General features: G+C 45.4%; 2 protein-coding genes across 19 annotated transcripts in view; one reads left to right on the top strand and one right to left on the bottom strand.

Moving 5' to 3' along the window:
- ank2b (ankyrin 2b, neuronal) overlaps positions 1 to 13,168 on the top strand; it is a 152,624-nt gene that overhangs the window by 77,131 nt on the left and 62,325 nt on the right. For 9 of the 18 annotated variants that reach the window (XM_086284940.1, XM_086284933.1, XM_086284937.1 and 6 more), the window contains exons 1-3: positions 3,810 to 3,950; positions 7,652 to 7,753; positions 12,039 to 12,137. In XM_086284940.1, coding sequence (XP_086141066.1) covers positions 3,810 to 3,950; positions 7,652 to 7,753; positions 12,039 to 12,137 — 342 coding nt within the window. Of the gene's footprint in view, positions 1 to 3,809; positions 3,951 to 7,651; positions 7,754 to 12,038; positions 12,138 to 13,168 lie in introns of those variants that run through there. The other 9 variants (XM_086284934.1, XM_086284948.1, XM_086284935.1 and 6 more) reach the window with 1 other exon arrangement.
- On the bottom strand, positions 643 to 1,680 carry LOC147300641 (uncharacterized). Its single transcript, XM_086285026.1, has 2 exons — positions 1,645 to 1,680; positions 643 to 1,524 (listed from the first exon to the last, which is right to left on the bottom strand). Exons 1-2 carry the CDS (start codon positions 1,678 to 1,680, stop codon positions 643 to 645), a joined length of 918 nt encoding a protein of 305 aa, XP_086141152.1.

Genomic DNA, 13,168 nt, shown 5'->3' with positions numbered 1-13,168 from the left:
TTTGAATCAGCAGTGGCCCACTTCTTCAACTGAAATAAATCTCACATTTGTCACACACTACAAACCATCTGGAGGTAAACACATTTCCCATCAGCATTATTTTGATAGATGATGGGAATTAGTAGGTAAACCAAGCTGGCTTCCTTCGGCTGTGACACCTGTGTTTCATTCAGATGTCGGTCCAGCCTGTCAGACTCGTCTTTGGTAAAGGAGACATCCATATCTGTCAGTGTTACTAAGGTCTGACACTGCAGAAGACTTTCTGCAGGTTTCTCATTTTGAAGCAAAATCTAAGCATAAACCTTATCTACATCTTTGTTTCCATAGCAACACAACCCTCCTGTGTCTATAGTTCATAGTTTATTTCGAAAGCAGTTGTGTAGCTTGTTTTTATGGACACACAATGTCGTCCACACCTCTAACTGAGATCTGTTTATCACTGATGGAAACAAGCTGAATATGTTCAATATTTAATCCCAGATCTGTGCTTCAGTACCTGTCTGCACCCTATACTGCATCACGTTCGTCTGTTAGACTGTATGGGCTTTTGCACGGCAGTTCATTTATGAGCTAACATTAAGCTGCTGGGTCTCTTGTGTTGGTTTTCATTTGTCAACGGACTGATGATACCTGATGCTGGTTCTACCTGAGACCAGTTTGGTGGTTTCCACTGTTATCATAGAGGCAGCCCTGGTTGTAAATCCACCTCTTGCCCGGACGTTGCATCTCTCCCTGGTTGGATGGATGTATGGATGTATGGATGGTTGGGTGTATGGATGGATGGATGGGTGAATGGATGGATAGATGGATGGTTGGATGGATGGATGGATGGTTGGGTGGATGGATGAATGGTTGGATGGTTGGATGGATGGATGGACGGATGGTTGAATGGATGAATGGATGGATGTATGAATGGATGGATGGTTGGATGTATGGATGGATAGTTGGATGAATAGTTGGGTGGATGGATGAATAGATGGTTGGATGAATGGATGGATGGATGAATGAATGAATGAATGGATGGTTGGATGGATGGATGGATGGATGGATGGATGGATGGATAGTTGGGTGGATGGATGAATGGATGGTTGGATGTATGGTTGGGTGGATGGATGAATGGTTGGATGGATGGATGGATGAATGAATGGATGGTTGGATGGATGGATGGATGGATGAATGGATGTATGGATGGATGAATGGTTGGATGGATGGATGGATGGATGAATGGTTGAATGGATGTTTGGATGGTTGAATGGTTGGATGGATGGATGGTTGAATGGATGGTTGGATGGATGTATGGATGGATGGATGGATGGATGGTTGGATGGTTGAATGGATGAATGGTTGAATGGTTGGTTGAATGGATGGTTGAATGGATGGATGGTTGAATGGATGGTTGGATGGTTGGATGGTTGAATGGATGGATGTATGGATGGATGGATGGATGGATGGATGGTTGGATGGTTGAATGGATGGTTGGATGTATGGATGGATTAAAGAGGGGTGTGTGGGGATTTTTACTGGCTACACTTTGTGCAGACCAAGTGTTCCTTCAGCTACTTGCTGTGTTTCACGTACACACAGAAGCATCTAGATTACATCTTTCCCCACTGCAGTAACATAAAGTAGTACAAGTAGCTTTACTCCCTGTCCCCCTCCCTCCCACAGATAGTGAGCCATATGGCGGATGGCAGATTAAAAATGTTTGTGCCTGCCCTGCCCATTGGATTACCAGCCCACTAATGGGGTATGAGTGTGTGTGAGACTGGGGGTGGGGGATTCTGCAGTCCTTAGAGATAAAGAAAAGTAGTGACTTTCCTGCTTGGCCTGTTTAAGTGTGCTTGAACAGGTAGCTGTAACTCTGGCTTTGTTTCTTCGTAACATATTTACCCACGTAGTCATTTTTTGTCCTCCTAAACGAATGAATGACAGTAAAACAAAAAATACCCTCATTAAGTAAGTTACAAGTAGGAGAAGTGAAACTGAGAAGTGTTTTGGATCTAACTGCAGATGTTTCAATAAGGCCAGGATTCATTTTCCACTTCCACGAGTGTGCTCAGGTCCACAGATGGTTTCTGACTTACTCTTTGTTACTCCGGTAATTAAAGGCCTTGTGCTGATAAATATCACAGTTCTTCCATTGCCCAGGTGTAGCTAATAATATATAGCTTCGTCAGTTTTTTATGAACTTAACTCTTCAAAGGCCGCTCATTGAAATACTTGGTGACGAGTGTGAAGCAGCAGGAAAATATGTTTGTCCCTCATAGTACTGGATTTCCTGGATATGCTCCAAATTGCTCAGATTGGACTGGTTTTCACTTTTTGAAGGATCCACTTCACTGACCGTGTTCCTCACCATTCATTTAAATGATTTCTTTCTAGTCACTTTCTAATCGTTCATTCATAGAAAACCCCAGAGCTCCTTCTCATGGGCTTGCACTGGCTCTCCACAATGAGAGGTCTTTCTCCCTACGCTAACATATTCCACCAAATGGTTTAGCTGATCTGTTTAACAGTGAGATTATTGTGTGAGTCGTGACCTAGAGGAGTGCAAAGAGAATGAGACATTTACCTCCCTGATGTCCCACACAAGGACACACATATGCACACGGAGAACACAACACGGCCACGTCTGAAGCTTCTGTTAGACAGCACACCGTTAATTGTGCTGCCATGAAAAGGTCTGTGTGGCTTTTAATTTGCATTCAGTCCATCAGGATCAATACGTCGCTGCTCTGGGCTACAGGCTGACATAGACCTGTATTAGGACAATACTGCGTCTGCTTCCATTAAACAGTGATTGAAGTAAAGGTTGGAGACCACGGTGCCACAGAAAAGTCGCCGAGAGGGAGGGACGAGTGTAAAAATCCCTCGTGTGAGCTTTAGCTTCTGTTTGTGTGGGTTTAATCTGACTACAGTGTTCTGGGCCGACGATCTGAGCAGTGACAAACGGTCAGTGTGCTGCCCTCAACAGTTTTTGATCCAGGACAGCACTTTAGCGCATGTCCACCCAGCATGCACCGGAAAAGTTTCATTTGCACTATGATGGTGGTATGTAGGAGAAGGTCACATCAGGCTGTGCTGCAACACAACCAGTCTAACTATGGCCTTGAAACTGATTGTGCGCTGTTATGTAGTGATAGAGAATAGTGGGCGGAGCTTCTTTGATGCCTCACAATGTCCAAAGAAGAATCTGTGTATGACAGCAGGAGTGACACTGGCTCACAGGAGCAGTTAATATGAACACCTGATAAACACCTGTAGCTCTCGTGGAGCACACCGGAGCTCGGACGCTCTCGTGACACCACGTTAACATGTTGTTGTTGTTTTAGGCTCTTTCCAAACACAGTCAAGTGGAAGCTGCAGACGTTTTTATCACTTTTAGAGGAAAACAAATGTATATATTAACAGAAATTAGGCCCATGTTTGCCTCACAATGCTTGCTGTGTCTGCGGTGGTCCTGCCTTGTTTAGCATGCCACCCAATCACCACCACCCTCTCCTCCCTCGTCATGCATAGCTGGGCTGGTGGGTGTAAAAATAGCCGGGTTGGAGGGGGTGGAGTACGAGGGGTTGTTAGTCAATGCTCATTGAGTTGGATGCTTTAATGAGGAAACAGTAGCTCTCTGCTGCCTGCACTTACAGGCGTCCAGTCAAGTGGTGCAACCAGGACAGGACCTCGTCCCTGCTGTATGGTAGCCTGTAAGCTTTTAGGGGAGGGGGAGGAGGGACGGGGAGGGGATTATCAAAGTGATTAACTCACTTAGAGTCCTTTACATTCTGATGAAAGACACTTATATAAGTTGAACCATGGGCAACACAGCCGTGTGTAAGGTGTGCGGCTCAGACAAGGGCCTGAGGACGGCTGGGAGCCCGGCTCACCTGGACCTGAATGCTTTGCCAGACTTCTACTGCATGGAGCATTTTCCTGTGCAGCGTCCTCTGATCCTGGTAAGAGCTCACATTCAAAGCAGACTCTGTGTTTGCCTTTGAGTTGGATGTAAACAGATATGGACAGATATGTGTCTCTGTTGGTGTGCACATGGTTGTGTGTTCCATAGGCTCTGCGCTCTCTTCAAAGGCCGGTGTGACATTTGTGTTCATAAAGTGTTCATAAAGTGTCCCGGCACAGCAGCATGTGGGCTCATGTATCTCATTTGAAACGCAATGTAATCACTTCAGCAGCTGTTGGGAACACAAGACCAGAAAATATCACTTCTTCAGTCTGGGGTCACTTTTAGTGCGTGAACGTTTGCTGTGTCAGTGAAACAGTTTGTTTGTGTCTTCATTGAGTGACTCGTGCAGTAAGTGCGTCTCAAAGGGCTTTGCAGCGCTCTAACACAGAGGTGGAAACATGGATGCGCTCTGGTTCCTAATGTGTTTGCTGACAGTGGAAGTTTGGATCGAATCATCAAAGGCTCAGCTGTGAGTAGGTGACTACACAAGTCCTCGGAGCTCTTTGTTTGAAAGCTAAACCCTCAGACTGAGATCAGCTGAGTTGCTATAAACACACGGTTCCTAATATTTTCACCCCTGTCGATCCTCCTGCTGTTCTCAGCATCAGGTTTCATGTTATGATTCAGGTCATCACTCCGGTATGACCTTACACTGACCCTTTCCTCCAGGAGCACAAGTGGAACATTCCCACTGGTCCTGCTCAGTGTGGGTCGAGGGTTCGGTTTTCCTCAGGTTTGTCGCAGAGCAAAGGAATATTTGTCTGACAGAACTACAGCAGCAACTTTATGCTCGTGTGGAACCATTTTGGTCATTTTTATATTTATTTGGCAAATTCTGGTCAGTTTCTCAAACAGCTGCAGGCGCCAACTCAACTGAACACCACTCAGCTGTTCGTCCACACCTGAAGGAGACGGACACTCTTTCCACCATGGAAATCATAATGAATCTATCCAGTCAACACCTCCACTCTGCAGGCTTTTAGCATCTTTGAGGGCCTTGTTTTGGTTTGTTTGGCTTCGACGCTGCTCTCTACTTTCTGTTTGTCTCATAAATGTGTTTTCCTGTGTCTGTGACACACATCCTTTTTTTAGACGTGGACAGCTCGGTGTCTCGACCTGTGAACTTTGGCCTCCTCTTACTCTGCCATGTTGCAGTCCAGTGCTTGAAAGGTCCTACCACGTCCTCCTGCTGCTTTAGCAAAGAGCGGTTTATGCTCCAGGTCCTGCATTGGTGATCCGGATGTTAACACGTGTAGGCAAAGATTTGATTGGCTGGAAACAGTCGTGTTCAGTTCAGCCACCATTAATCATGATAGTGATGAAACATCAGACTGATGACTGTGTCAGGATGTAATGCCGGTCCGTTTATGCCAACTCGACCACCACCAGGTGTTGTTGTGTCAGCGGCACAAACAGAGCGGCACCAGGGTGAGGTGCCGTTGCTAATAAACACAGATACTGTTGTTCCATCCAGCTAGAAATAGAATTTGTTTCTTAGTTGCTGTCTCCACTGTGTCAAGTTCGCGTCTCTGTGTCATACTTCCTGTTTTACTTTGAAGGTCCGTGTCTTATGTGAATGTGTCCTGCTTTGCTTGTCTCGTCAGTCCTGATTTCTCCCAGCTGTGCCCTCCTTCTGTGTCTCATTCCCCTCGTTACTCCCCAGTGTATTTAAACCCTGTGTTTCTCTGAGTCAGTGTCGTGTTGTCCCTCTTGCTGTGTGTGAGTCTCCCTATGTCTTCTGGTATGTGTTATAATTAGCTTTTCCCAGTTTAGTTTTGTATTGCTTGTGTTCTGTTTTCCAGCAATAAAGCTGTGCTTTTGAGTTCAAGTTCTGTCCCCGTGAGTTTGCGTTTGGGTCCAATCCCTGCCTGCCACACAGCGTTTCATGACAGTTTTATTTGTCAGTGCCTAACTTTAGTGTTAACATAATCAGTTCTCACACATGAAGGCCAAACTCGTTATTGGATTTTTAAAGAGTAGTAAAAACGTCTAGTTTTCAGCTGCCATTTAGTTAGTTTGAGGGTCCAAAGTGAATCAGCAGGGCTTGGAAAACGAACTGTGCAGCCACAGTTTGAAGGAATCACCACAAATAACGTTTCTAAGAGAACAGGATGAGTTAGCGAGCGTCGTGTAATGTTCAACATTTAGAAATCGTTCAAAAGGAAGCAAGTGTTTTTGGCTTCATCTGAAACAGCCTCGTCACTATGGTTACCACGTCACTATGCTTGTCTCCATGGTAACTGGAAGGGGTATGGATGCTCCCAGCCTTAGCACGAGCAGCTCACAGTATTCGTGTCGGGGACAGTTTGCATTGTTGAGCTCCTGGCACTCTGCAGGTGCTGGTGCACGAGCACGAACAGCCTCATGATGTCATGAAGACACGAGCGTCAGTGAGAACAGACACGGTGTCGGTGATGTTGTCACAGACAGCAGCTTCATGCAGCTGCAGCTTGTGTCTGTGCTCCTACCACGAGTTCAGTTTTCGAAGGACGACGGCTGCTGCAGTTCCCACCTTTCTCCAGCGTTTCTCATTCAAAGCCTCGCTCGTCTGAAGGTCCTGTTGGTCTTCATGTCGCCATAGCAACCAGCCAGCGGCAGAGATGATTAGGGCATGATGTGTGTCGGCAGCCCGACATGAGGATGCTATCAGGCTTCACTGTGCGAACATGAAGACGCGTATCTAAGCTTCTCTTTACTGTGCTTTTATTCAGAAAATTAAACTGGGAAAGAAATCTGAGATATTACAGCAACACAGATTTAAGTGTTAACAATATATTTTACAGTGATATATCATTTTATTAGTGATAGATAGTAAGTTGCTTTAATTTCCCTGTGGTAGAGAGAAGCTCTGGGTCGTATATACTAATGAATATTTGATTTGATGAAATCGGGACTAGTTCTAGATCGGACGCCAGCACGGCGTGGGGAGAAAAAGTGATGCAGTGCAGTTCCCTGCAGTAGCCAGGTGGTAGTTGACTGCAGGTGAGCTGGAAACATCAAGGCTGTGTCTGAAGCGGGTCTCACTGCTGCAGTGCTCTCTGTGCTTCACTTGTCTATGCACATGAACGGCTGTCATTCAAATTCTTCGGCAAACTTTGATGGCTAACAATAGATCCTCCTCCTGAAAACAAGCAGTGTTAGAGAAACAGCAGTGTTGGTGCTGCATTTGACCCCTGAACTCCTCTAACACAATCTGAGTGCAGCACACATCAGCAGTGTTTTTCTGCAGCAGGAGCAGAGAGCTTGATTTAACTTTGGTGGAGGAAAATGCTGAATCACTCCTCACAGTGCTGGTCTGTTTCCAACTGCATCAGCATCCAAGAACAGGGAATGTCCTTCACAGCAGGGACGTTTCTGCGCACTGAGGAAGATCAGGGGTGCAAATGCACTGATGATATTTTGTGCAGTGTGATTTTTGGCACTAATAATTTAGACTTCTTATGGAAAACGTAAAAATAGATCATTGCTATTGATGAAGGCACAAAAGCCTTTTGCAGACTAGGTGTGTTTCTTTAAATGCAAACATAATTACTGAAGGATGGCGTTCCAGGATGGCGTTCAAGGATGGCGTTCAAGGATGGCGTTCCAGGGGCCTCGTGTCGTCATTAGACATGAACAGGAGTCTGTGTGCGATGTTCTCAGGCAGCCAATCAAGTATGTGCTTTGTAAAGTGTGCTTCTTCTCTGTTTCTTCCAGTCGGACAGTAACACAAGTTTCCTGCGAGCAGCCAGAGCGGGGAACGTTGACAAGGTTTTGGAATACCTGAAAGGGGGCGTGGACATCAGTACCTGCAATCAGGTAGGAAAACGCAGACACATCCACACAAGCAGATCTGCTGTCTATCTACACCAATGGCTGCACAGTGTGGACAAAAAAGAACATCCATCAGGCTTTTGCCTTGGTGCATGCTGGGTAGTTTTTACTTTTTGTCCAACTGCCAATATATTAGGGATGCACCGATATCGGGTATCGGTGCATCCCTAATATATTGATTGTTTCTTCTGAATTGGTGTTTCTGATCGATTTGGCTTCTCTGTAAGAATTAAAAATGGCAAGAGTCTGTAAGCTTAAGCACAAAACTTCACCAAGTAGCTTCTGTGGGCTCTAAACACAATCAGAATTTCAGCAGCGCTGACGTCAGAGAGCAGGAGACAGTTTCATAGTTGTTGTGGTACCAATCAGGCAGACAGAGCTCTTTGTTTCTGTCAGGTGAGACCGCTTTGACTGCTCTGCCGCGGCTCGTAGGTCACACATATTTACCTGTTTACCAAATAAACAATGTAAATTTGGCCCACTGTCACAGGAAACCGTGTCAGTGGTGACTCACAACCACTGCCCCGCCCCACAACAGTGATCCTGAAACTGTTGTTATGTAAGCTTGGAGCGAGTTAGCATGTTGTCACATATCTTTGCATTTCAAAATCCACTGGCCACGCCCCTTTCTATACATAGTCTGGTTCCAGGTGTTACCTGCCATGTGCAGCTCATTAGGTTGGAAAGGTGACCCGTATGTTTTAAAGGTGTTTGCTGCCTTTCTCTCCCACATACGAGGCCCCCTGCTGCCTGTGTCGTCTCAGCACTGTTGGTGATGCGTTGGACAAACAAGCAAAAATAATGAGCCCAGTGCTTGTTGTTATTGTTTACTACACATGAATCCTTCTTGGGTTGTTCCAAAGCAGGTTGTGATAATCCTTCTTCTGTTATTGTATAATCAAATAATGTCCCTTCAATCCTGTGAGGGAGAAGTTTGATCCGAGGGAAGTGCTTTATTTAGGTGCAGTCATTATCTGCTCTCATGTATCAGGATTCCAGCCGTGGATGAGACACTGAAAGCTGATAGGACGTAAACGGTCCTGCCCTGGCAACGGTCATAATGAGCAACACAGTAAACAGAAGTCACACGAAATGGAAGATTGGCTGGTGTCCATGTTGTGTGAAGATGTTTGGCGTGACGTTGGCGTGGATCACTTTGACATTTGACATTACACTGTGTCTCTCTCGTAGCGTGTGCTGCTGCTGCTGCTGTCAAGAACTTGACTGAGTGGCAAAGGCCAAACGCAGCTTCAATGTTCTGAAGTAAATACACAAAACTAAACATCAGTCAAATGTGAACATCTCTGTATCCATGTCAAGAGACATGCAGCAAATGCTCGTCTCTTGCTTTCTACAAACGAGTCATTGATCCAGCATCAAACACTGAACCGTGCTGCTGAATCACTGTCTGCTCCTCACACTGTGGATGTGTCACTGTGTAAAACCTTGTAGATTGTGTGATTTTTGGCGTCACAAACCTTGGATTTGATGAACTGAAAGGTTCTGGGCGCTCGCTGCTGTGACTAGCCGACTATGAGCAGAAGCTCAGGGTTGGACCTCGATAAAGTTTACGGCTGATTTTTGCCAATTCTGCAGTCAAATGTGAACATTCAGAGGATTTGGCACAGTTACATTTTCCAACAAACCCTCCAGGAAGTATCACCCAACATAAAGTTATAAAAGTTTTTGCATATTTCAGTTGCTGTGGACAAAACGAGGCGAGAGATGTTAGTGATGGAGAAGTGGGTGGAGCGGTCATGGAGCAGGACAAAGGGTGGGTGGGTGCAACAGGAAGAAAGGGCTCTCTGAGGTCATGGGCTGTTGTAACATCAGCAGATGCTCAACATAAGTGCAAAAAGAAGCGAGCAGATGCAATTAAATGTTTGTACACAGGAGATTATTAACTCAGAGAACTGTTTTCTATTTGATATCCTTTACTTTGTTATTGTCCTTTGGGCAAAAGTAACCGAAAACCATTCATCTCTGCAATCTGATTGGCCACGCGTCTTAAAAAAGGAAAAGCTGTTGGCTGCCTACCTGCATACGTTCGTATTTGTTTGAGACAAGTGATTCAAAAACAGCAGGACTAAAGCTGAAATGCATATTCCTCTCTGCGACTTAACCAGCTGTGGAAAACCTATATAACCTTGTATAGGGGTCCCAGATGGCCATTAGCTTCAGGGGGCTATCTGATGATAGGAGTGGGGGTGAAAATGGAGTGGTTATTTTTAGACTTCCAAAAAAAATGTTTACAAAGTTTACAGTGGGGTTTTTACCTGGTGGACTAGAGCAGCGGTCCCCAACTCCCGGGCCTCGGACCGGTACCGGTCCGTGAGTTGTTTGGTACCGGGCCGCGAGAGTTGAGGCTCAGGTGTGAAATGTCTGGTTTTCAGGGGTTTTTCAGCGTTATTTTGTTATCGTTTTTATCGTTAACTCGGTTTTCCTGGGTCTTTTCACATGTGTTATGAATAAATCGTCTTTTTTTCAGTACCGGTACTAGTTTTATTTTGTTGTATTTATCCGTGACACCTTAAAGGCCGGTCCCTGAAAATATTGTCGGGCATAAACCGGTCCATGGCGCAAAAAAGGTTGGAGACCGCTGGACTAGAGAGTTGGTCCCTGTGCCTTTGGGTCAGGGAGAGTACCCGGCCTTCATAGCCTCTGGTTGGGATGCTCAAGGGAGGATGATCCATCTTACTGAGAGCCTTCAGTCCTCACATGGGCAGCAACACCGGAGGAGCTGGTGACCTGGAGGGTGTGATTGGGAGGAATGGCCTGCTTGTTCAGAGCCCGGGTGGGTCCCAGCCGGCAAAGCGAAAGCAGCTCGAGCAGAAGTTGAAGCAGGAGGTCAGTGAGGCCACTGAAGAAGACTTTCAGACTTCCTCACAATGGAAACTGTCAGGCTGATCAGGAGGGAAAGCACTGGTCACATGCTGTGTAACGGGGTGCTGCTGACTTCAGGTGGATATCGTCTGGTGGTGGAAGGAATACTTAGGAATACGTTTTTCATCTGTGTCTGTGGACACCTTTAACAAAGGGGGAGCGGAGGTTGGGGGGGTCTCACGCCTCAGCCTCCTTGGGAAGGTCTGACCCAGCGCTTTGGACAGGGGAGTTAGCTCATTGGTCAAAGCGTCAGGAGGAACATGGAGGTTTTGGTCCTGGAACCGTGGACCAGCTCTTTACTCTGTGGAGGATATTCAAGCGTGCTGAGGAATGACGTGTGCGTTTGTTTTGTAGAGTTAGAGCATTGGACCATGTCCCACGGTGTGGTGGGTGCTTTGGGAGTATGAGCTGTTTGGTCCCTGTAACCATCGTCAACACACTGAAGGGACACAACCTCATTACATTTCAGTGCCCTCCAAAGGTGTGTTTAGTCTGCTCTGGTGCTCCTCAAACCAGCTTTCCTTTACCTGTAAGTCCCTCAAGAGAATTTGGATTCAGCTCTGAGCACCTCCCTGTGTTAACACTTAGTGGTGGCAAACATTTTGAATAGCAGACACCAGGATCACTGATGCTCGGGTTATTGGCTCTCACATAGGCCAACGTAACTGCAGAAACTGTATCCATGTATTCATGTTCACATTAGACACGTATGGCTCAGCTCAGGTCTGGACTCGAACTATGAAGTGCTGCAGGTTGTTTGGTCCATCGATGCGATGCAGTCGGAGCTTTATGTTTATAGAAAGCTCTGGTGTTTAAGACACTGTGGAAGTTTCCTCAGCAAGAGTCAGAGTGTGTAACATGCTGTGTTTATATCATGAGCATTTCTGTAAGTGAACATGATGATGAACACAATGAACCTTGTGTCACTTTCTAATCCTTAGTTTCGATGGTCTCCCACGTTTGTCCCACTAGTTTTGTTGAGTCATTGCACAGCTGCTCCACTCGTGCACTCCAGATATTAACAGAAGTGATTTACAAGGTGAAACGTAATCTAAGAATATATATCTACAGTTTCCATCACAAACCAGTATTAATACAGTAACACCTACAACTTAAAAACACGCACACACAACTATTTTTAACTTTGTACCCAGAGCTGGACCTGATCCACATCAGCATAACATGGCTCAACATCTAATCCAACTGTATGAGTCAGCCAGTCCATGTGAGGCTGAAGCCTTTCACACTTTCAAACGATGGACGCAGAGACAGAAAGGCAGGCACCCTCAGTGGGGGACCTAGACGAGGAGGTAGTACCTTCTGTTTCCCTTTGGAAGCGTGTCTCTTTGTTGTCCTCGGGTCTTCACGTCTGACGTCTTTTTTCCAGAATGGTCTTAATGCGTTGCACCTGGCAGCCAAGGAGGGGCACATAGATCTGGTCCAGGAGTTGCTGGACAGGGGTGCGGCGGTGGACTCAGCCACAAAGGTAAGCTCATTTCACACATACAGAGAGTCTCAGTGGAGTTTGTATTGTTGGCTGGAGGGTTTTTAGCAGCGTGTGTATGTAAAGCTATAAGTAAAGCTATCCTATCTTATTCATAGCCTTTTCCTTTTTTGTTCTCTTTAGGTCACGAGCAGTTGTCCAAGCATTTCACTACATATCGTACTGTGTATGACTGTGTACGTGACAAATAAAATTTGAATTTGAATTTGAAGCTAACATCTTAACACATTACTTGGAGAAGGTCATATAATAAATAATCAGTAGGTTGACTCGAGTAAACAAAGAAGTAAACACAAAGTTAACTTTACATAACCAATGAAAGTGTGAGTCATGTGGGTCCTGGGCTAGACCCACGTGTGTTAAAGTGTTGTGAACACCACATGCAGGATTTACAGCACCTCAACCATCCTCGACCTACAGCTTCGTGACTTTTGAACTTTTCTCTGGGGTCTGACACCCTGCACTGAAACTTTAAGCCTGGAAGGCATTGAGCCCACAGACCCCCACTGAACAGGCTTTCAGTCTTTGTACACAGCTGTAACGTCTCTGCTCCACAGTGAGTGTGTTTGAGGGTAAAATAAGGAGAGTCTGTGTTTTTGAAATGAGAAATGTTTTAAAGAAAAATGAATGTAAAGTTGTGATTCGTGAACATGTGATTGATTGGACAGCAGAGAAAGTGCAAACATGGTTTCTGAACTCTGTCAGTGCTACAGTGTAGCTGATGATCACATGATGTGAGGTCATCATTCACCGTGGTCCATGCTGTGTTATCAGGATCAGATTACTCTCAGATATATTCATAGATTTTTACCTGCTTATATTTATTCATGAAGTAATCAGATCTGAAGCAGCAGTGAATTAAATACTGTGCTTATTTGTATCTCAGTGCACATGACAGACTAGACATAACTGTAAAGGACACAACAGCATTCAGTCAGGAGCACTCTGAGCTTATTTTTACAAAGACATGCAGATATTTGTCTAATAATCTTGTTATGGTTTGTGTTTGATTC

The sequence above is a fragment of the Aulonocara sp. 'chitande type north' Nkhata Bay genome, unplaced genomic scaffold, assembly GCF_057382095.1.
Source record: "Aulonocara sp. 'chitande type north' Nkhata Bay isolate Kocher_YH1m ecotype deep benthic unplaced genomic scaffold, A_spYH_male_GT1.1 unmapped_scaffold_20, whole genome shotgun sequence".
NCBI lineage: Eukaryota > Metazoa > Chordata > Actinopteri > Cichliformes > Cichlidae > Aulonocara > Aulonocara sp. 'chitande type north' Nkhata Bay.
Note: the sequence above shows the minus strand (reverse complement) of the source record. Positions and strands in the feature narration are given on the sequence as shown.